General features: G+C 44.2%; 1 protein-coding gene across 10 annotated transcripts in view; it reads right to left on the bottom strand.

Moving 5' to 3' along the window:
- The window catches only part of LOC106575459 (arf-GAP with GTPase, ANK repeat and PH domain-containing protein 1), a 295,680-nt gene that overhangs the window by 104,080 nt on the left and 165,697 nt on the right, over positions 1-25,903 (bottom strand). For all 10 annotated transcript variants that reach the window (XM_045698088.1, XM_045698090.1, XM_045698091.1 and 7 more), the window contains one exon: positions 10,645-10,775. In XM_045698088.1, coding sequence (XP_045554044.1) covers positions 10,645-10,775 — 131 coding nt within the window. The remainder of the gene's footprint in view (positions 1-10,644; positions 10,776-25,903) is intronic.

Genomic DNA, 25,903 nt, shown 5'->3' with positions numbered 1-25,903 from the left:
ACTACACTAGTATACAGCTGGTACAGTATCTCCTCTACATAATAACAGACACTACACTAGTATACAGCTGGTACAGTATCTCCTCTTCATAATAACAGACACTACACTAGTATACAGCTGGTACAGTATCTCCTCTACATAATAACAGACACTACACTAGTATACAGCTGGTACAGTATCTCCTCTTCATAATAACAGACACTACACTAGTATACAGCTGGTACAGTATCTCCTCTTCATAATAACAGACACTACACTAGTATACAGCTGGTACAGTATCTCCTCTACATAATAACAGACACTACACTAGTATACAGCTGGTACAGTATCTCCTCTACATAATAACAGACACTACACTAGTATACAGCTGGTACAGTATCTCCTCTACATAATAACAGACACTACACTAGCATACAGCTGGTACAGTATCTCCCTCTTCATAATAACAGACACTACACTAGTATACAGCTGGTACAGTATCTCCTCTTCATAATAACAGACACTACACTAGTATACAGCTGGTACAGTATCTCCTCTTCATAATAACAGACACTACACTAGCATACAGCTGGTACAGTATCTCCTCTTCATAATAACAGACACTACACTAGTATACAGCTGGTACAGTATCTCCTCTTCATAATAACAGACACTACACTAGCATACAGCTGGTACAGTATCTCCCTCTTCATAATAACAGACACTACACTAGTATACAGCTGGTACAGTATCTCCTCTTCATAATAACAGACACTACACTAGTATACAGCTGGTACAGTATCTCCTCTTCATAATAACAGACACTACACTAGTATACAGCTGGTACAGTATCTCCTCTTCATAATAACAGACACTACACTAGTATACAGCTGGTACAGTATCCCCTCTTCATAATAACAGACACTACACTAGTATACAGCTGGTACAGTATCTCCTCTTCATAATAACAGACACTACACTAGTATACAGCTGGTACAGTATCTCCTCTTCATAATAACAGACACTACACTAGTATACAGCTGGTACAGTATCTCCTCTTCATAATAACAGACACTACACTAGTATACAGCTGGTACAGTATCTCCCTCTTCATAATAACAGACACTACACTAGTATACAGCTGGTACAGTATCTCCTCTTCATAATAACAGACACTACACTAGCATACAGCTGGTACAGTATCTCCTCTTCATAATAACAGACACTACACTAGTATACAGCTGGTACAGTATCTCCCTCTTCATAATAACAGACACTACACTAGTATACAGCTGGTACAGTATCTCCACTTCATAATAACAGACACTACACTAGTATACAGCTGGTACAGTATCTCCTCTTCATAATAACAGACACTACACTAGTATACAGCTGGTACAGTATCTCCTCTACATAATAACAGACACTACACTAGTATACAGCTGGTACAGTATCTCCTCTACATAATAACAGACACTACACTAGTATACAGCTGGTACAGTATCTCCTCTTCATAATAACAGACACTACACTAGTATACAGCTGGTACAGTATCTCCTCTACATAATAACAGACACTACACTAGTATACAGCTGGTACAGTATCTCCTCTACATAATAACAGACACTACACTAGCATACAGCTGGTACAGTATCTCCTCTACATAATAACAGACACTACACTAGTATACAGCTGGTACAGTATCTCCTCTTCATAATAACAGACACTACACTAGTATACAGCTGGTACAGTATCTCCTCTTCATAATAACAGACACTACACTAGTATACAGCTGGTACAGTATCTCCTCTACATAATAACAGACACTACACTAGTATACAGCTGGTACAGTATCTCCTCTTCATAATAACAGACACTACACTAGTATACAGCTGGTACAGTATCTCCTCTTCATAATAACAGACACTACACTAGTATACAGCTGGTACAGTATCTCCTCTTCATAATAACAGACACTACACTAGTATACAGCTGGTACAGTATCTCCTCTACATAATAACAGACACTACACTAGCATACAGCTGGTACAGTATCTCCTCTTCATAATAACAGACACTACACTAGCATACAGCTGGTACAGTATCTCCTCTTCATAATAACAGACACTACACTAGTATACAGCTGGTACAGTATCTCCTCTTCATAATAACAGACACTACACTAGTATACAGCTGGTACAGTATCTCCTCTTCATAATAACAGACACTACACTAGCATACAGCTGATACAGTATCTCCTCTTCATAATAACAGACACTACACTAGTATACAGCTGGTACAGTATCCCCTCTTCATAATAACAGACACTACACTAGTATACAGCTGGTACAGTATCTCCTCTTCATAATAACAGACACTACACTAGTATACAGCTGGTACAGTATCCCCTCTTCATAATAACAGACACTACACTAGTATACAGCTGGTACAGTATCTCCTCTTCATAATAACAGACACTACACTAGTATACAGCTGGTACAGTATCTCCCTCTTCATAATAACAGACACTACACTAGTATACAGCTGGTACAGTATCTCCTCTACATAATAACAGACACTACACTAGTATACAGCTGGTACAGTATCTCCACTTCATAATAACAGACACTACACTAGTATACAGCTGGTACAGTATCCCCTCTTCATAATAACAGACACTACACTAGTATACAGCTGGTACAGTATCTCCACTACATAATAACAGACACTACACTAGTATACAGCTGGTACAGTATCTCCACTTAATAATAACAGACACTACACTAGTATACAGCTGGTACAGTATCTCCTCTACATAATAACAGACACTACACTAGTATACAGCTGGTACAGCATCTCCTCTTCATAATAACAGACACTACACTAGTATACAGCTGGTACAGTATCCCCTCTTCATAATAACAGACACTACACTAGTATACAGCTGGTACAGCATCTCCTCTTCATAATAACAGACACTACACTAGTATACAGCTGGTACAGCATCCCCTCTTCATAATAACAGACACTACACTAGTATACAGCTGGTACAGTATCTCCTCTTCATAATAACAGACACTACACTAGTATACAGCTGGTACAGTATCTCCTCTTCATAATAACAGACACTACACTAGTATACAGCTGGTACAGTATCTCCCTCTTCATAATAACAGACACTACACTAGTATACAGCTGGTACAGTATCTCCTCTTCATAATAACAGACACTACACTAGTATACAGCTGGTACAGTATCTCCTCTTCATAATAACAGACACTACACTAGTATACAGCTGGTACAGTATCTCCTCTTCATAATAACAGACACTACACTAGTATACAGCTGGTACAGTATCTCCTCTACATAATAACAGACACTACACTAGTATACAGCTGGTACAGTATCTCCTCTTCATAATAACAGACACTACACTAGTATACAGCTGGTACAGTATCTCCTCTTCATAATAACAGACACTACACTAGTATACAGCTGGTACAGTATCTCCTCTTCATAATAACAGACACTACACTAGTATACAGCTGGTACAGTATCCCCTCTACATAATAACAGACACTACACTAGCATACAGCTGGTACAGTATCTCCTCTTCATAATAACAGACACTACACTAGTATACAGCTGGTACAGTATCTCCCTCTTCATAATAACAGACACTACACTAGCATACAGCTGGTACAGTATCTCCTCTACATAATAACAGACACTACACTAGTATACAGCTGGTACAGTATCTCCCTCTACATAATAACAGACACTACACTAGTATACAGCTGGTACAGTATCTCCACTACATAATAACAGACACTACACTAGTATACAGCTGGTACAGTATCTCCTCTTCACAATAACAGACACTACACTAGTATACAGCTGGTACAGTATCTCCTCTTCATAATAACAGACACTACACTAGTATACAGCTGGTACAGTATCTCCTCTTCATAATAACAGACACTACACTAGTATACAGCTGGTACAGTATCTCCTCTTCATAATAACAGACACTACACTAGTATACAGCTGGTACAGTATCTCCTCTACATAATAACAGACACTACACTAGTATACAGCTGGTACAGTATCTCCACTTCACAATAACAGACACTACACTAGTATACAGCTGGTACAGTATCTCCTCTTCATAATAACAGACACTACACTAGTATACAGCTGGTACAGTATCTCCTCTTCATAATAACAGACACTACACTAGTATACAGCTGGTACAGTATCTCCTCTTCATAATAACAGACACTACACTAGTATACAGCTGGTACAGTATCTCCTCTTCATAATAACAGACACTACGCTAGCATACAGCTGGTACAGTATCTCCTCTTCATAATAACAGACACTACACTAGTATACAGCTGGTACAGTATCTCCTCTACATAATAACAGACACTACACTAGTATACAGCTGGTACAGTATCTCCTCTTCATAATAACAGACACTACACTAGTATACAGCCGGTACAGTATCTCCTCTTCATAATAACAGACACTACACTAGTATACAGCTGGTACAGTATCCCCTCTACATAATAACAGACACTACACTAGTATACAGCTGGTACAGTATCTCCTCTTCATAATAACAGACACTACACTAGTATACAGCTGGTACAGTATCCCCTCTTCATAATAACAGACACTACACTAGTATACAGCTGGTACAGTATCTCCTCTTCATAATAACAGACACTACACTAGTATACAGCTGGTACGGTATCTCTTCATAATAACAGACACTACACTAGCATACAGCTGATACAGTATCCCCTCTACATAATAACAGACACTACACTAGTATACAGCTGGTACAGTATCTCCTCTTCATAATAACAGACACTACACTAGTATACAGCTGGTACAGTATCTCCTCTTCATAATAACAGACACTACACTAGTATACAGCTGGTACAGTATCTCCTCTTCATAATAACAGACACTACACTAGCATACAGCTGGTACAGTATCCCCTCTACATAATAACAGACACTACACTAGTATACAGCTGGTACAGTATCTCCTCTTCATAATAACAGACACTACACTAGTATACAGCTGGTACAGTATCTCCTCTTCATAATAACAGACACTACACTAGTATACAGCTGGTACAGTATCTCCTCTTCATAATAACAGACACTACACTAGTATACAGCTGGTACAGTATCTCCTCTTCATAATAACAGACACTACACTAGCATACAGCTGGTACAGTATCTCCTCTACATAATAACAGACACTACACTAGCATACAGCTGGTACAGTATCTCCTCTTCATAATAACAGACACTACACTAGTATACAGCTGATACAGTATCCCCTCTACATAATAACAGACACTACACTAGTATACAGCTGGTACAGTATCTCCTCTTCATAATAACAGACACTACACTAGCATACAGCTGGTACAGTATCTCCTCTACATAATAACAGACACTACACTAGTATACAGCTGGTACAGTATCTCCTCTACATAATAACAGACACTACACTAGTATACAGCTGGTACAGTATCTCCTCTACATAATAACAGACACTACACTAGTATACAGCTGGTACAGTATCTCCTCTTCATAATAACAGACACTACACTAGTATACAGCTGGTACAGTATCCCCTCTACATAATAACAGACACTACACTAGTATACAGCTGGTACAGTATCTCCTCTTCATAATAAGACACTACACTAGTATACAGCTGGTACAGTATCTCCTCTTCATAATAACAGACACTACACTAGTATACAGCTGGTACAGTATCTCCTCTTCATAATAACAGACACTACACTAGTATACAGCTGGTACAGTATCTCCTCTTCATAATAACAGACACTACACTAGTATACAGCTGGTACAGTATCTCCTCTTCATAATAACAGACACTACACTAGTATACAGCTGGTACAGTATCTCCTCTTCATAATAACAGACACTACACTAGTATACAGCTGGTACAGTATCTCCTCTTCATAATAACAGACACTACACTAGTATACAGCTGGTACAGTATCTCCTCTTCATAATAACAGACACTACACTAGCATACAGCTGGTACAGTATCTCCTCTAAATAACAGACACTACACTAGCATACAGCTGGTACAGTATCTCCTCTTCATAATAACAGACACTACACTAGCATACAGCTGGTACAGCATCTCCTCTTCATAATAACAGACACTACACTAGTATACAGCTGGTACAGTATCCCCTCTACATAATAACAGACACTACACTAGTATACAGCTGGTACAGTATCTCCTCTTCATAATAAGACACTACACTAGTATACAGCTGATACAGTATCCCCTCTTCATAATAACAGACACTACACTAGTATACAGCTGGTACAGTATCCCCTCTTCATAATAACAGACACTACACTAGTATACAGCTGATACAGTATCCCCTCTTCATAATAACAGACACTACACTAGTATACAGCTGGTACAGTATCCCCTCTTCATAATAACAGACACTACACTAGTATACAGCTGGTACAGTATCTCCTCTTCATAATAACAGACACTACACTAGTATACAGCTGGTACAGTATCCCCTCTTCATAATAACAGACACTACACTAGTATACAGCTGGTACAGTATCCCCTCTACATAATAACAGACACTACACTAGTATACAGCTGGTACAGTATCTCCTCTTCATAATAACAGACACTACACTAGTATACAGCTGGTACAGTATCCCCTCTTCATAATAACAGACACTATACTAGTATACAGCTGGTACAGTATCTCCACTTCATAATAACAGACACTACACTAGTATACAGCTGGTACAGTATCTCCACTTCATAATAACAGACACTACACTAGTATACAGCTGGTACAGTATCCCCTCTACATAATAACAGACACTACACTAGTATACAGCTGGTACAGCATCTCCTCTTCATAATAACAGACACTACACTAGTATACAGCTGGTACAGTATCCCCTCTTCATAACAGACACTACACTAGTATACAGCTGGTACAGCATCTCCTCTTCATAATAACAGACACTACACTAGTATACAGCTGGTACAGCATCCCCTCTTCATAATAACAGACACTACACTAGTATACAGCTGGTACAGTATCTCCTCTTCATAATAACAGACACTACACTAGTATACAGCTGGTACAGTATCTCCTCTACATAATAACAGACACTACACTAGTATACAGCTGGTACAGTATCTCCTCTTCATAATAACAGACACTACACTAGTATACAGCTGGTACAGTATCTCCTCTTCATAATAACAGACACTACACTAGTATACAGCTGGTACAGTATCTCCTCTTCATAATAACAGACACTACACTAGTATACAGCTGGTACAGTATCTCCTCTTCATAATAACAGACACTACACTAGTATACAGCTGGTACAGTATCTCCTCTTCATAATAACAGACACTACACTAGTATACAGCTGGTACAGTATCTCCTCTACATAATAACAGACACTACACTAGTATACAGCTGGTACAGTATCTCCTCTTCATAATAACAGACACTACACTAGTATACAGCTGGTACAGTATCTCCTCTTCATAATAACAGACACTACACTAGTATACAGCTGGTACAGTATCTCCTCTTCATAATAACAGACACTACACTAGTATACAGCTGGTACAGTATCCCCTCTACATAATAACAGACACTACACTAGTATACAGCTGGTACAGTATCCCCTCTACATAATAACAGACACTACACTAGCATACAGCTGGTACAGTATCCCCTCTTCATAATAACAGACACTACACTAGCATACAGCTGGTACAGTATCTCCTCTTCATAATAACAGACTACACTAGTATACAGCTGGTACAGTATCTCCTCTTCATAATAACAGACACTACACTAGTATACAGCTGGTACAGTATCTCCTCTTCATAATAACAGACACTACACTAGTATACAGCTGGTACAGTATCTCCTCTTCATAATAACAGACACTACACTAGTATACAGCTGGTACAGTATCTCCTCTTCATAATAACAGACACTACACTAGTATACAGCTGGTACAGCATCTCCTCTTCATAATAACAGACACTACACTAGTATACAGCTGGTACAGTATCTCCTCTTCATAATAACAGACACTACACTAGTATACAGCTGGTACAGTATCTCCTCTTCATAATAACAGACACTACACTAGTATACAGCTGGTACAGTATCTCCTCTTCATAATAACAGACACTACACTAGTATACAGCTGGTACAGTATCTCCTCTACATAATAACAGACACTACACTAGTATACAGCTGGTACAGTATCTCCTCTTCATAATAACAGACACTACACTAGTATACAGCTGGTACAGTATCTCCTCTTCATAATAACAGACACTACACTAGTATACAGCTGGTACAGTATCTCCTCTTCATAATAACAGACACTACACTAGTATACAGCTGGTACAGTATCCCCTCTACATAATAACAGACACTACACTAGTATACAGCTGGTACAGTATCCCCTCTACATAATAACAGACACTACACTAGCATACAGCTGGTACAGTATCTCCTCTTCATAATAACAGACACTACACTAGTATACAGCTGGTACAGTATCTCCTCTTCATAATAACAGACACTACACTAGTATACAGCTGGTACAGTATCTCCTCTTCATAATAACAGACACTACACTAGTATACAGCTGGTACAGTATCTCCTCTTCATAATAACAGACACTACACTAGTATACAGCTGGTACAGTATCTCCTCTTCATAATAACAGACACTACACTAGTATACAGCTGGTACAGTATCTCCTCTTCATAATAACAGACACTACACTAGTATACAGCTGGTACAGTATCTCCTCTACATAATAACAGACACTACACTAGTATACAGCTGCTACAGTATCTCCTCTTCATAATAACAGACACTACACTAGTATACAGCTGATACAGTATCTCCTCTTCATAATAACAGACACTACACTAGTATACAGCTGGTACAGTATCTCCTCTACATAATAACAGACACTACACTAGTATACAGCTGGTACAGTATCTCCTCTACATAATAACAGACACTACACTAGTATACAGCTGGTACAGTATCTCCTCTTCATAATAACAGACACTATACTAGTATACAGCTGGTACAGTATCTCCTCTACATAATAACAGACACTACACTAGTATACAGCTGGTACAGTATCTCCTCTTCATAATAACAGACACTACACTAGTATACAGCTGGTACAGTATCCCCTCTTCATAATAACAGACACTACACTAGTATACAGCTGGTACAGTATCCCCTCTTCATAATAACAGACACTACACTAGTATACAGCTGGTACAGTATCTCCTCTTCATAATAACAGACACTACACTAGTATACAGCTGGTACAGTATCTCCACTTCACAATAACAGACACTACACTAGTATACAGCTGGTACAGTATCTCCTCTTCATAATAACAGACACTACACTAGTATACAGCTGGTACAGTATCCCCTCTTCATAATAACAGACAATAGATCTGTGTCACTCATAACCTCTATCATTCATCCTAGATTCCTTAACACTCTACTGTACAACAAGAGCCCCAGCTTGGGAGAGAATTATGGGTAGCATTGAAGACACACTGAGGGCCATTCTGCAGTAGGAGAGTACTGTTACTTTGTGAAAACAACCCTGATTCTCAGGGGATGAGCTGGGCTACGTAGACAAGCTGAATGATGCTGGTTTAATGACAAATCGATGGGGGACTGAGCGCTGTGGATCGAAGACACGACAGGGTGGTAAACGGTGTGTGTGTGTGTGTGTGTGTGTGTGTGTGGGTCGAAGACACGACAGGGTGGTAAACGGTGTGTGTGTGTGGATCAAAGACACGACAGGGTGGTAAACGGTGTGTGTGTGGATCAAAGACAAGACAGGGTGGTAAACGGTGTGTGTGTGTGTGTGTGTGGATCAAAGACACGACAGGGTGGTAAACGGTGTGTGTGTGTGTGTGGATCAAAGACACGACAGGGTGGTAAACGGTGTGTGTGTGTGTGTGTGTGGATCAAAGACACGACAGGGTGGTAAACGGTGTGTGTGTGTGTGTGGATCAAAGACACGACAGGGTGGTAAACGGTGTGTGTGTGTGGATCAAAGACACGACAGGGTGGTAAACGGTGTGTGTGTGTGGATCAAAGACACGACAGGGTGGTAAACGGTGTGTGTGTGTGGATCAAAGACACGACAGGGTGGTAAACGGTGTGTGTGTGTGTGTGTGTGTGTGTGGATCAAAGACACGACAGGGTGGTAAACGGTGTGTGTGTGTGTGTGTGTGGATCAAAGACACGACAGGGTGGTAAACGGTGTGTGTGTGTGTGTGGATCAAAGACACGACAGGGTGGTAAACGGTGTGTGTGTGTGTGTGTGTGTGTGTGTGTGTGTGTGCATGGTAAGAGAGAGATGCTGTTGATGCTGGGAGAATATCTTACAGCACAACGCTGATAGAGGAAGCGGGAGGAAGAACAAATATGGACAAGAGAATGTAGTCAAGGACCTCAATGGGGCCATTTTTTTTGTGTGTCAGTAAATTGTGTCCGTCTGTAAATGTATGTATGTGTGTGTGTGTGTACCTACCTGGCTGATGTGTACTGCTGCAGCCACCTGTGCAGAACACACAGAGGAGTGGCTAGGGGAGTTGGGAAGGGACTTGCATGGACCAATGGACAGCTGCTGCTTCTTCCTGGTCGCCACGATCTTCTGGGCCACTGCAACAACACAACAGTCATCATTCAGAGGGTCTATTTTCCCAACGGAGACACATAGCGGGCTAGACAACCTAATAGAAAAAATAGAGACATGGAGAGAGAAGAGAGAGCTAGACCAACTAATCGAAGGAAGAGATGGGGACAAGAGAGAACAAGAGAGTGAGAAATGGAGAGAGAAGAGTGAGCGCTAGACCAACTAATCAAAGGAAGAGATGGGGACAAGAGAGAACGAGAGTGAGAAATGGAGAGAGAAGAGAGAGCGCTAGACCAACTAATCAAAGGAAGAGATGGGGACAAGAGAGAACGAGAGTGAGAAATGGAGAGGGAGAGGAGAGTGAGAAATGGAGAGAGAAGAGAGAGCGCTAGACCAACTAATCGAAGGAAGAGATGGGGACAAGAGAGAACAAGAGAGTGAGAAATGGAGAGAGAAGAGAGAGCGCTAGACCAACTAATCAAAGGAAGAGATGGGGACAAGAGAGAACGAGAGTGAGAAATGGAGAGAGAAGAGAGAGCGCTAGACCAACTAATCGAAGGAAGAGATGGGGACAAGAGAGAACAAGAGAGTGAGAAATGGAGAGAGAAGAGAGAGCGCTAGACCAACTAATCGAAGGAAGAGATGGGGACAAGAGAGAACAAGAGAGTGAGAAATGGAGAGAGAAGAGAGAGCGCTAGACCAACTAATCGAAGGAAGAGATGGGGACAAGAGAGAACGAGAGTGAGAAATGGAGAGAGAAGGGAGAGAAGAGAGAGAGAACACTAGCTAATGGTACACTAGTTCAGACCAGAACAGTCCATTACTTCTCATAATGCTGACGCAGGCAGCTCCAGCAGCCCTGTCTGTGAATCTCCTATCTATCTGGTCCACAGGAGACCCCCCGTCCGCCTTCCACACACACCCCTTACCTGCTAACAGATCCAGTGATTATTTCACTATTATTATACAGGAGAGAGAGAGCGGGCTATCAGTGTTATTGAAAAGGGCCATGCCAATCAATGGGTGCTCAGCTGCCTCCTATCGATCCCCAGGCCCAGCGCTCTGGCCCAATCAGGGAGGGATATTCAAATGTTCCGTCATCTCCGTGGCGATTGAGGCCATTGATCCGGCCCACTGGAGTGTAGGGGGAGGGGCCTCGTCTCTCAGACGGAGGGGAATGCTCCTTTTACAAACTAACAACTAGAAAATGCAACTTCATAGACTTCTTCTATTCTCCAATTTTAACTTCTTTCTTGAGTGAGTTGAACTTTCTGGAAATGGGTACAAAGCTGTAGGGCAGTACTAGGAAAGATCCCTCACATATGACAAACATGTCTGTGAATATATCCTCCTTCCAAGGACTTATATTTGTTAAGAATCAAAAGACAGAGCAAGTTATCAGAGATGATCACATCTAGTTTGGGCAGGACAGGGTTAACAATACATCCTTCTTCCCTCAGTCTCAGATTCCATTATCCCCAGCCCCAATAAACAGGGCCGGGTTTCATTTGGTGCGAGATGAAACCATTGTTTTAATTGGACCCATTAAAGGCCTCTGTTTTAACGAGGAGCCAGTCATAAACATTTACCTTCAGGTGAGAGGGCCGTGCCAAGGGCAGGAGGAGAGACCTGCTCTCTGTGGTTAAACACTACAGTAAAACTAAACCTGCTCGCTCTGTGGTTAAAACTAGACCTGCTATCTCTGTGGCTAAACACTACAGTAAAACTAGACCTGCTCTCTGTGGTTAAACACTACAGTAAAACTAGATCTGCTCTCTCTGTGGTTAAACACTACAGTAAAACTAGATCTGCTCTCTCTGTGGTTAAACACTACAGTAAAACTAGACCTGCTCTCTCTGTGGTTAAACACTACAGTAAAACTAGATCTGCTCTCTCTGTGGTTAAACACTACTGTAAAACTAGACCTGCTATCTCTGTGGTTAAAACTAGACCTGCTATCTCTGTGGTTAAAACTAGACCTGCTATCTCTGTGGTTAAAACTAGACCTGCTATCTCTGTGGTTAAACACTACAGTAAAACTAGACCTGCTCTCTGTGGTTAAACACAACAGTAAAACTAGATCTGCTCTCTCTGTGGTTAAACACTACAGTAAAACTAGACCTGCTCTCTCTGTGGTTAAACACTACAGTAAAACTAGATCTGCTCTCTCTGTGGTTAAACACTACAGTAAAACTAGACCTGCTCTCTGTGGTTAAACACTACAGTAAAACTAGACCTGCTATCTCTGTGGTTAAAACTAGATCTGCTCTCTCTGTGGTTAAACACCACAGTAAAACTAGACCTGCTCTCTCTGTGGTTAAACACCACAGTAAAACTAGACCTGCTCTCTCTGTGGTTAAACACTACAGTAAAACTAGACCTGCTCTCTCTGTGGTTAAACACTACAGTTAAACTAGACCTGCTATCTCTGTGGTTAAACACTACAGTAAAACTAGACCTGCTCTCTCTGTGGTTAAACACTACAGTAAAACTAGACCTGCTATCTCTGTGGTTAAAACTAGACCTGCTATCTCTGTGGTTAAACACTACAGTAAAACTAGACCTGCTCTCTCTGTGGTTAAACACTACAGTTAAACTAGACCTGCTCTCTCTGTGGTTAAAACTAGACCTGCTATCTCTGTGGTTAAACACTACAGTAAAACTAGACCTGCTCTCTCTGTGGTTAAAACTAGACCTGCTATCTCTGTGGTTAAACACTACAGTAAAACTAGACCTGCTATCTCTGTGGTTAAACACTACAGTAAAACTAGACCTGCTATCTCTGTGGTTAAAACTAGACCTGCTATCTCTGTGGTTAAACACTACAGTAAAACTAGACCTGCTCTCTCTGTGGTTAAACACTACAGTAAAACTTTATGCATCTGTGGTAAAACTCAGTCCCCAGTTCAATCCCGTGAACCTGGTAGTCGAACACTGGTAAAATGCAGAGCCAATTGTTCAATCATAAACCGATAACCGGATAACCCGGCATATGCCAAAAATCTTATTTCCATATCACAATACTGAAACACAATGAATTACCCTACAACCCTGAACACAACCTCAAATAACTCTGTCTTTACAAGACCTCCATGGATAACAGCCAGCCATTAGACAACAGTGAGGTAGACTAGACAGAGCTGATCTGTAGAAGATATATGTGATACAGGTCCACAGACACAGCCAGGCCTGGGCTGTATATTACTTTAAGTGTTAAGAACAGTTATGATAAGGCTGGGTTAAATATTTAAACTGCATGGCTAATACCATTTAACTTTAACCATCAATCTTACTTCTCCTCTGAGAGGCTGCCATTTATTCTAATGGAAACGTCTCCCCTCTGATCAGATTTATGGCAGACTGGAGGAGAGGAGGGCCCAGAGCTAACTGCTACAGCCCAGAGCTAACTGCTACAGACCAGGCAGACTGGAGGAGAGGAGGGCCCAGAGCTAACTGCTACAGCCCAGAGCTAACTGCTACAGACCAGGCAGACTGGAGGAGAGGAGGGCCCAGAGCTAACTGCTACAGACCAGGCAGACTGGAGGAGAGGAGGGCCCAGAGCTAACTGCTACAGCCCAGAGCTAACTGCTACAGACCAGGCAGACTGGAGGAGAGGAGGGCCCAGAGCTAACTGCTACAGACCAGGCAGACTGGAGGAGAGGAGGGCCCAGAGCTAACTGCTACAGCCCAGAGCTAACTGCTACAGACCAGAGCTAACTGCTACAGACCAGGCAGACTGGAGGAGAGGAGGGCCCAGAGCTAACTGCTACAGACCAGAGCTAACTGCTACAGACCAGGCAGACTGGAGGAGAGGAGGGCCCAGAGCTAACTGCTACAGACCAGAGCTAACTGCTACAGACCAGGCAGACTGGAGGAGAGGAGGGCCCAGAGCTAACTGCTACAGACCAGGCAGACTGGAGGAGAGGAGGGCCCAGAGCTAACTGCTACAGACCAGGCAGACTGGAGGAGAGGAGGGCCCAGAGCTAACTGCTACAGACCAGGCAGACTGGAGGAGAGGAGGGCCCAGAGCTAACTGCTACAGACCAGAGCTAACTGCTACAGACCAGGCAGACTGGAGGAGAGGAGGGCCCAGAGCTAACTGCTACAGACCAGGCAGACTGGAGGAGAGGAGGGCCCAGAGCTAACTGCTACAGACCAGGCAGACTGGAGGAGAGGAGGGCCCAGAGCTAACTGCTACAGCCCAGAGCTAACTGCTACAGACCAGGCAGACTGGAGGAGAGGAGGGCCCAGAGCTAACTGCTACAGACCAGGCAGACTGGAGGAGAGGAGGGCCCAGAGCTAACTGCTACAGACCAGGCAGACTGGAGGAGAGGACAGCCCAGAGCTAACTGCTACAGACCAGAGCTAACTGCTACAGACCAGGCAGACTGGAGGAGAGGAGGGCCCAGAGCTAACTGCTACAGCCCAGAGCTAACTGCTACAGACCAGGCAGACTGGAGGAGAGGAGGGCCCAGAGCTAACTGCTACAGACCAGAGCTAACTGCTACAGACCAGGCAGACTGGAGGAGAGGAGGGCCCAGAGCTAACTGCTACAGCCCAGAGCTAACTGCTACAGACCAGGCAGACTGGAGGAGAGGAGGGCCCAGAGCTAACTGCTACAGACCAGGCAGACTGGAGGAGAGGAGGGCCCAGAGCTAACTGCTACAGACCAGGCAGACTGGAGGAGAGGACAGCCCAGAGCTAACTGCTACAGACCAGAGCTAACTGCTACAGACCAGGCAGACTGGAGGAGAGGAGGGCCCAGAGCTAACTGCTACAGCCCAGAGCTAACTGCTACAGACCAGGCAGACTGGAGGAGAGGAGGGCCCAGAGCTAACTGCTACAGACCAGGCAGACTGGAGGAGAGGAGGGCCCAGAGCTAACTGCTACAGACCAGAGCTAACTGCTACAGCCCAGGCAGACTGGAGGAGAGGAGGGCCCAGAGCTAACTGCTACAGCCCAGAGCTAACTGCTACAGCCCAGAGCTAACTGCTACAGCCCAGGCAGACTGGAGGAGAGGAGGGCCCAGAGCTAACTGCTACAGCCCAGAGCTAACTGCTACAGACCAGGCAGACTGGAGGAGAGGAGGGCCCAGAGCTAACTGCTACAGCCCAGAGCTAACTGCTACAGACCAGGCAGACTGGAGGAGAGGAGGGCCCAGAGCTAACTGCTACAGACCAGGCAGACTGGAGGAGAGGACAGCCCAGAGCTAACTGCTACAGCCCAGAGCTAACTGCTACAGACCAGGCAGACTGGAGGAGAGGAGGGCCCAGAGCTAACTGCTACAGACCAGGCAGACTGGAGGAGAGGAGGGCCCAGAGCTAACTGCTACAGCCCAGAGCTAACTGCTACAGACCAGGCAGACTGGAGGAGAGGACAGCCCAGAGCTAACTGCTACAGACCAGGCAGACTGGAGGAGAGGTGGGCCCAGAGCTAACTGCTACAGACCAGGCAGACTGGAGGAGAGTACAGCCCAGAGCTAACTGCTACAGCCCAGAGCTAACTGCTACAGACCAGGCAGACTGGAGGAGAGGAGGGCCCAGAGCTAACTGCTACAGACCAGGCAGACTGGAGGAGAGGAGGGCCCAGAGCTAACTGCTACAGCCCAGAGCTAACTGCTACAGACCAGGCAGACTGGAGGAGAGGACAGCCCAGAGCTAACTGCTACAGACCAGGCAGACTGGAGGAGAGGAGGGCCCAGAGCTAACTGCTACAGACCAGGCAGACTGGAGGAGAGGAGGGCCCAGAGCTAACTGCTACAGCCCAGAGCTAACTGCTACAGACCAGGCAGACTGGAGGAGAGGACAGCCCAGAGCTAACTGCTACAGACCAGGCAGACTGGAGGAGAGGAGGGCCCAGAGCTAACTGCTACAGCCCAGAGCTAACTGCTACAGACCAGGCAGACTGGAGGAGAGGACAGCCCAGAGCTAACTGCTACAGACCAGGCAGACTGGAGGAGAGGTGGGCCCAGAGCTAACTGCTACAGACCAGGCAGACTGGAGGAGAGTACAGCCCAGAGCTAACTGCTACAGACCAGGCAGACTGGAGGAGAGGACAGCCCAGAGCTAACTGCTACAGACCAGGCAGACTGGAGGAGGACAGCCCAGAGCTAACTGCTACAGACCAGGCAGACTGGAGGAGAGGAGGGCCCAGAGCTAACTGCTACAGACCAGGCAGACTGGAGGAGAGGAGAGCCCAGAGCTAACTGCTACAGACCAGAGCTAACTGCTACAGACCAGGCAGACTGGAGGAGAGGAGAGCCCAGAGCTAACTGCTACAGACCAGCGCTAACTGCTACAGACCAGGCAGACTGGAGGAGAGGAGAGCCCAGAGCTAACTGCTACAGACCAGGCAGACAGGAGGAGAGGAGAGCCCAGAGCTAACTGCTACAGACCAGGCAGACTGGAGGAGAGGACAGCCCAGAGCTAACTGCTACAGACCAGGCAGACTGGAGGAGAGGACAGCCCAGAGCTAACTGCTACAGACCAGGCAGACTGGAGGAGAGGAGGGCCCAGAGCTAACTGCTACAGACCAGGCAGACTGGAGGAGAGGACAGCCCAGAGCTAACTGCTACAGACCAGAGCTAACTGCTACAGACCAGAGCTAACTGCTACAGACCAGGCAGACTGGAGGAGAGGACAGCCCAGAGCTAACTGCTACAGACCAGGCAGACTGGAGGAGAGGACAGCCCAGAGCTAACTGCTACAGACCAGGCAGACTGGAGGAGAGGAGGGCCCAGAGCTAACTGCTACAGACCAGGCAGACTGGAGGAGAGGAGAGCCCAGAGCTAACTGCTACAGACCAGAGCTAACTGCTACAGACCAGAGCTAACTGCTACAGACCAGGCAGACTGGAGGAGAGGACAGCCCAGAGCTAACTGCTACAGACCAGGCAGACTGGAGGAGAGGACAGCCCAGAGCTAACTGCTACAGACCAGGCAACTTAATGCATTTTAATACCAGTCAGCCAGCCAGGCATCATATGGAAGTATGTTTATATAGTCTATACCAGGGGTTCACAAACTTTGTTGGGCCTGGGACCCCATTTTGATCAAAAGATTTTTGCGACACCACTGCGTAAAAAACAGCCAATCTTTACTTAATTTTCTTTGGGGGGGGCTATGACAGTTTATTACAAACCAGTCTGACAGTAGCTGTGACTTGTGACAGTGGCTGTGACTTGTGACAGTGGCTGTGACTTGTGACAGTGGCTGTGACTTGTGACAGTGGCTGTGACTTGTGACAGTGGCTGTGACTTGTGACAGTGGCTGTGACAGTAGTTCAGTCTGAAGGAAGTATGGTTTGCAGTGATTGAAATGCATCAGAAAGGTATTGGGAAGTTCAGAAGATCATCAGGTCATCATTTTGTATGATCTTCTGTGTAGAAAAGATCATCATTACTTCTATTCTTATTCCCCAGTGTGATTTCGTGCCTGGTCTTGTCCTCTCTGTTCTAATGAGGCTTGTGGGTATCGTAGAGGGTAACAGGAGACACATCCGTGTTCCTGAGAGTCTGATCTTTCACTGATGGGGTCATAACATTTTGTAGCTGAAACCTTTCAAAAGGATAGAGCCACATTTGTAGGAAGAAAACAGAAAGCGTTCTGTTTATTACAACCCTATCTATCTGTTGCCAAGGTTACTGATGTAACCTCAGTTCTATGACCCAAGCAAAATTTGTTAAAATGTATTTGAGTTTCTCTTGCGACCCCATTTCAAAATCAAACGACCCCCTCATGGGGTTGTGACCCCTAGTTTAAGAAACACTGGTCTAACACTGTTATTGTCATTCCTTAAAAAAATGTTTTTATTAAATTAAAATTGTATTTGTCATAATAAAAAAACAATAGCGAGGCTATATACAGGGGGTACTGGTACCAAGTCAATGTGCGGAGGTACAGGTTAGTCGAGGTAACTGAGGTAATATGTATATGTAGGGGTAAAGTGACTATGCATAGATAATAAAACAGTGAGTAGAAGCAGTGTAAAAAAGGGGGTCAATGTAAATAGTCCAGGTAGCCATTTGAATAAGTGTTTAGCAGTCTAATGTCTTGGGGGTAGCAGCTGTTTAGGAGCCTTTTAGGCCTAGACTTGACGCTCCACTACAGGTCAAAGAGTTGTTTACCAATGTGTATTACACCAGGGGGTGGGGTACATAGCCAACAGGCTGGAGAGGTGAGACAGCCAACAAGCTGGAGAGGTGAGACAGCCAACAGGCTGGAGAGGTGAGACAGCCAACAGGCTGGAGAGGTGAGACAGCCAACAAGCTGGAGAGGTGAGACAGCCAACAGGCTGGAGAGGTGAGACAGCCAACAGGCTGGAGAGGTGAGACAGCCAACAGGCTGGAGAGGTGAGACAGCCAACAGGCTGGAGAGGTGAGACAGCCAACAAGCTGGAGAGGTGGGAGAGCGCTAACAGGCTGGAGAGGTGAGACAGCCAACAGGCTGAGGGGGGAGAGAGCCAACAGGCTGAGGGGGGAGAGAGCCAACAGGCTGAGGGGGGGAGAGAGCCAACAGGCTGAGGGGGGAGAGAGCCAACAGGCTGAGGGGGGAAAGAGCCAACAGGCTGAGGGGGGGAGAGAGCCAACAGGCTGAGGGGGGAGAGAGCCAACAGGCTGAGGGGGGAGAGAGCCAACAGGCTGAGGGGGGGAAAGAGCAAACAGGCTGAGGGGGGAGAGAGCCAACAGGCTGAGGGGGGAGAGAGCCAACAGGCTGAGGGGGGAGAGAGCCAACAGGCTGAGGGGGGAGAGAGCTAACAGGCTGAGGGGGGAGAGAGCCAACAGGCTGAGGGGGGAGAGAGCCAACAGGCTGAGGGGGGAGAGAGCCAACAGGCTGAGGGGGGAGAGAGCCAACAGGCTGAGGGGGGAGAGCGCTAACAGGCTGAGGGGGGAGAGAGCCAACAGGCTGAGGGGGAGAGAGCCAACAGGCTGAGGGGGGAGAGAGCCAACAGGCTGAGGGGGAGAGCGCTAACAGGCTGAGGGGGAGAGAGCTAACAGGCTGAGGGGGAGAGAGCCAACAGGCTGAGGGGGGAGAGAGCTAACAGTCTGAGGGGGGAGAGTGCTAACAGGCTGAGGGGGGAGAGTGCTAACAGGCTGAGGGGGCAGAGAGCTAACAGGCTGAGGAGGTGAGACAGCTAACCTTTTCCCTCCAACATCCAACTGGACAGAGTGTGAAAAGAGAGAGGGACGGACACACACAGAGAGCGAGAGAGATAGAGAGAGGAAGATAGAGAGAAAGTGGTGGTGAGGGTGTGGTCAGGGTGGTTAGTGGAGGCCTGCTATAAATATTAACTAATGAGTCAGAAGGAGCTAACGTGTCAGATAATGAGGCGCTAACTGTGGCCTGCCGTGTGTGTGTGTGTGTGTGTGTGTGGCGCCTGCCAGGGATCCACTGGGGAAAAGGTCACTATTGTACCTCACTTATAACCCAGTAATTAGACCATCCTCCATTAGACCTGCCCTCTTGCTCACTATCTTTTCTCTCTCTCTCTCTCTCTCTCTGCCAGGGGCCCCACATCGCATGGACACAGACAAGGCCCACGTCAACCAAAATAAGGGCCCCACATTGACATACAGACACAGAGGCCCCATAAGAGCTACGTACGGTCACACATGGATAGTGTTGTGTACTGCTGCTGCTGCAGCGCCTCATGTCTGTCTTCGTCTACTGTCAGCAGGGCGCCTGCTGTGCCGCCAGGCCAGGGGAAACACTGATCTACTCCGACAGGCCCTTAGATTTGTTATCAAAACAATCCACAGCTAATTTGTCTTAATAACCGCCCTCATCTTGACAGACACTCATTTCCCTCTGTGTGTGTGAGGACTGAGGAACATAGCCAGAAAAAGAACATGGGCCCCTTCTGTTTCCACAGATGAGATATATATTTGGTCGGAATTTTGGAAACAATGCTTGTTATGTTGCCATGGTAACTAGCGTACATGTGAATACACTGGGTTAAAGTGGAACTGAGATATGCAGATATGAAACTGACAATCATAATATCAGTCAAAAATACCAAATTCCCAGTTGATGTTCCAAAACCAACTTTATAAGAGGTTTTAAAAGTAGGTTCTATTTGACTCAACGTTCCATGATGTACAGTAAGACATTGTTGGCAGAATAGATTGATGCAGTTCAATGCATGATTAATATAATTCACCAATACATTTCTTTATATTCCAAAAAATATTGCTATCAGGTTATAAATCACAGCTGGCCTGGTACATTGTTACCTGCCTCCATTTGGGATGCACCGTTTCAGTTTCAATGACTCAATGTTTTAGACAAAAACGAACGAATGTAACTAAGCCAGGGAATGTCAATACGATCAAACTAGGAAGGGAAATGATCACAAGTCAGTCATAATGTGGCTAATAGGCTAGCGTATCTATTTATGTAGCAAGCTAAAAACACAGAGCCTAACGTTAGCTAGAGAGTTTGCTAGCTGCTAGGAGGATGTCATGTCATTGGAGGAGTGGGTGAGTGACTGACTTTTTCCCCTCGTATCGTTTTCAGTGGCTACACACAGCTAGCGATGCGGGTGTCATTTGGTTAGCTAGCTAGAACGACTGTTATACAGTTAGCATATCTCTTGCATTCGCAAATGCACTCTGGCTATCTACTCTGATTTCAGAGTATTCTCATCTGAGTGTGTCAGAGCGCAGAATAACTCATGAATTTACGAATGCGCAACACCTGCTGAATATGACTGGTGTCAGTAAACGTACGCAGAAAAGGTAATAGTTAGTCAAGAACGCTCTAGATAACATGGAAACAGCCTAACCAGCTCTGCTACGGCAAGTAAAAGTCAGAGTGAGGTGTTCTCTCATTTGTGTCTGGAAGTAGCTAGCCGACTTTAGCCAGTTAGGTTTGGAACAAGCATGCAACATGGCAGGCAAGCTGTTGAAGGACGAGGAGGCTACAATTCCCCATTGTTTATCAGTGTCATTTTGACAGCCAACAAGCTGAAAAAGTTTGAGAGGGTTTATCTAATGTTTCTTCGTTAGATTTTGCTCTGGCTAGCATTAGTTGTTGATCTTGTTGTGTATAACTGAGGGAGAGAGAGTCTACCTTTCCATGGTTATTTGATCAATAGGACTGTAAAGTATTTTATGGCTTTTGCTGAATAAGTTCTAATGATCTAAAGTCGCCTGTAAACACACAGTCCAAACGCACTGCCGCCTTCCTACTCTATATTATTATAGAACTGTTAAAATGCTGTCAGTTCCACTTTAAGAGAGCAACAGAGCTGAACACTATTGTGAATGTCATTCAGAGATACAGGTAGAGAGGTGATAGGATCTACTTTGCTCCACAGAAGCCAGTTCGTTTGGATTGGTTGACGTAATCACTTTGATCATGTATGGTTTCGTCAACAAGTGGACTGATTTCCTCGTTCACTATTGTTCTAGGGATGATCTGGAATGAATGGATTCAGAACTTCTAGACTTGATGATATCCAGTGGCATTAGAATCCTGACTGTGTCCATTATAACACAGTAACTAATTACAGTAATAAAAGGTATATGACAGTGACAATACCGTAAATCAGTGTCCCTGGAGCGTGTGAGTGTGTGTGTGAATGCTTCTGTGTGTGTGTTCCAGCAAGAGGACAGCGAGGCTTCTCAGCTCGTTAGTGTGTGCTAACGAAGCACTGCGTCCCGGCTCTGACATGGGGGCGGCTGCAGCGGTGCGCGCGACTTGCCATGGCGACCGTAATTAGGATAATTAAATTAGCGCGCTGATGGACGAGGGGCCAGGGCGCTGTCAGGATCCCTGTCACCCCCCCTCACCCCATAGAACACCACCCCCATCACACCCCATCCCTCAGACAGACAGCCGGCCCAGGCCAAAGCCCCCTGACCAGATAGAGCATCACAGGTCATTATGTGTATGTCAGTGCCATCAGAAAGTATTCACACCCCTTGTCTTTTCCCACATTTTGTTGTGTTACAGCATGAATTTAAAATGGATGACATTTATATTTTTTGTCAATGGCCTACACACAATACCCCATAATGTCAAAGTGGAATTATGTTTTTTAAATTAAAAGCTGAAATGTCTATAAGTATTCAACGCCATTGTTATGGCAGGCCTAAATAAGTTCAGGAGGAAAAGTGCTTAACAAGTCAAGTAGTAAGATGCATGGACTCTGTGTGTAATAATAGTGTTTAACATGATGTTTTAATAACTACCTCATCTCTGTAACCCACACATACAAATATATGTAAGGTCCCTCATTCAAGCAGTGCATTTGAAACACAGATTCAACCACAAAAACCTGGGAGGTTTTCTAATGCCTCGCAGAGAAGTGCACCTATTGGTAGATGGGTACAACAACAACAAACATTGAATATCCCTGAGCATGAAGTTATTAATTACACTTTGGATGGTGTATCAATACACCCAGTCACATCAAAGATACAGGCACCCTTCTGAACTCAGCTGCTAGAGAGGAAGGATACCGCTCAGGGATTTCACTATGAGGCCAATGGTCACTTTAAAACAGTTACAGAGTTTAATGGCTGTGATAGAAGAAAACTGAGGATGGATTGACAACATTATAGTTACTCCACAATATCAACCTAAATGAAGCTGGTACAGAATAAAAATATTCCAAAACATGCATCCTGTTTGCAACAAGGCACTAAAGTAATACTGCAAAAATGTGGCAGAGCAATAAACTTTTTGTCCTGAATGCAAAGTGTTATGTTTGGGGCAAATCCATTACAACACATTACTGAGTACCACTCTCCATATTTTCAAGCATAGTGGTGGCTGCATCATGTTAAGGGTATGCTTGTAATTGTTTTAAGGAACAGGGAGTTTTTCAGGATAAAAAATATACGGAACGGAGGAAAGCACAGGCGAAATCCTAGAGGAAAACCTGATTCAATCTGCTATCCACCAGACACTGGGAGATGAATTCACCTTACAGCAGGACAATGACCTAAAACACAAGGACAAATCTACACGAGTTGCTTACCAAGAAGACAGTGAATGTTCCTGAGTGGGCGAGTTACAGTTTTGACTTGAATCTACTTGAAAATCTATGACAAGACCTGAAAATGGTTGTCTAGCAATGATCAACAACCAATCTGACAGAACTTGAAGAATTTTGAAAATAATAATGGGCAAATGCTTTACAATCCATGTGTGGAAAGCTCTTAGACTTACCCAGAAACACTCACAGCTGTAAATGCTGCCGAAGTGTTTACTCAGGGGTGTGAATACTTAAGTAAATGAGATGTGTATTTCATTTTCAATAACTGTGCATAATTTCTAAAAACAAGTTTTTACTTAGTCATTATTTGGTATTTTATTAGGATCCCCATTAGCTGTTGCATAAGCAGCAGCTACTCTTCCTGGGGTCCACACAGAACATGAAACATAATACAGAATGACATAATACAGAACGTCACTAGACAAGAACAGCTCAAGGACAGAACTACATACATTTTTAAAAAGGCACACGTAGCCTACATATCAATGCATACACACAAACTATCTAGGTGAAATAGGGGAGAGGCGTTGTGCTGCGAGGTGTTGCTTTATCTGTTTTTGGAAACCAGGTTTGCTGTTTATTTGAGCAATATGAGATGGAAGGAAGTTCCATGCAATCATGGCTCTATATAATACTGTACGTTTTCTTGAATTTGTTCTGGATTTGGGGACTGTGAAAAGACCCCTGGTGGCATATCTGGTGGGATAAGTGTGTGTGCCAGAGCTGTGCGTAAGTTGACTATGCAAACAATTTGGGATTTTCAACACATTCATGTTTCTAATAAAAATAAAAAGTGATGTAGTCAGTCTCTCCTCAACTATTTATATCAGCCCTCTGATTACAATGAAGAGCAAAACGTGCCGCTCTATTCTGGGCCAGCTGCAGCTTAACTAGGTCTTTCCTTGCAGCACTGGACCACACAACTAGACACTACGCAAGATTAAACAGAACTAGAGCCTGCAAAACTTGCTTTTTGGAGTGTGGTGTCAAAAAAGCACAGCCTCTCTTTATTACGGCCAGACCTCTCCCCATCTTTACAACCACTGAATTATGGGATATTGTGTGTAGATGGGTGAGGAAAAATATATATATTTATAAAATGTTGAATTCAGGCTGTGGAATAAGTCAAGGGGTATGAATACTTTCTGCACTGTACACATTAATACACACACACACTCCTGCAGTGTGGTTCTACCATGAGAACCTCTGACCCCACAAAAACACTGAACCATGAAAGCATAGTGACAGGACCGCTACATAGCATGTTCACACACACACACACACACACACACACACACACACACCGACCCTGCCAAAACAAACGAATCCTCTTCATTTGCCCCCCCCCCCCCCATCACATAAATCTAATGCATGTAGATGACTCTGTATCTGTGCCAATTATTTTAATGGTAAATGTTCTGACCACTCATGCAACAGGATCATGTATTATATCCTTGTTCACACGTTACAACTCATTATATCCTTGTTCACACATTACAACTCATTATATCCTTGTTCACACGTTACAACTCATTATATCCTTGTTCACGCATTACAACTCATTATATCCTTGTTCACGCATTACAACTCATTATATCCTTGTTCACACATTACAACTCATTATATCCTTGTTCACACATTACAACTCATTATATCCTTGTTCACGCGTTACAACTCATTATATCCTTGTTCACGCATTACAACTCATTATATCCTTGTTCACGCATTACAACTCATTATATCCTTGTTCACACATTACAACTCATTATATCCTTGTTCACACGTTACAACTCATTATATCCTTGTTCACACGTTACAACTCATTATATCCTTGTTCACACGTTACAACTCATTATATCCTTGTTCACACGTTACAACTCATTATATCCTTGTTCACACGTTACAACTCATTATATCCTTGTTCACGCGTTACAACTCATTATATCCTTGTTCACACATTACAACTCATTATATCCTTGTTCACACGTTACAACTCATTATATCCTTGTTCACACGTTACAACTCATTATATCCTTGTTCACACGTTACAACTCATTATATCCTTGTTCACACGTTACAACTCATTATATCCTTGTTCACACGTTACAACTCATTATATCCTTGTTCACACGTTACAACTCATTATATCCTTG

The sequence above is a fragment of the Salmo salar genome, chromosome ssa16 (assembly GCF_905237065.1).
Source record: "Salmo salar chromosome ssa16, Ssal_v3.1, whole genome shotgun sequence".
NCBI classification, from domain to species: domain Eukaryota; kingdom Metazoa; phylum Chordata; class Actinopteri; order Salmoniformes; family Salmonidae; genus Salmo; species Salmo salar.
This window is presented reverse-complemented; position numbering and strand designations above follow the sequence as displayed.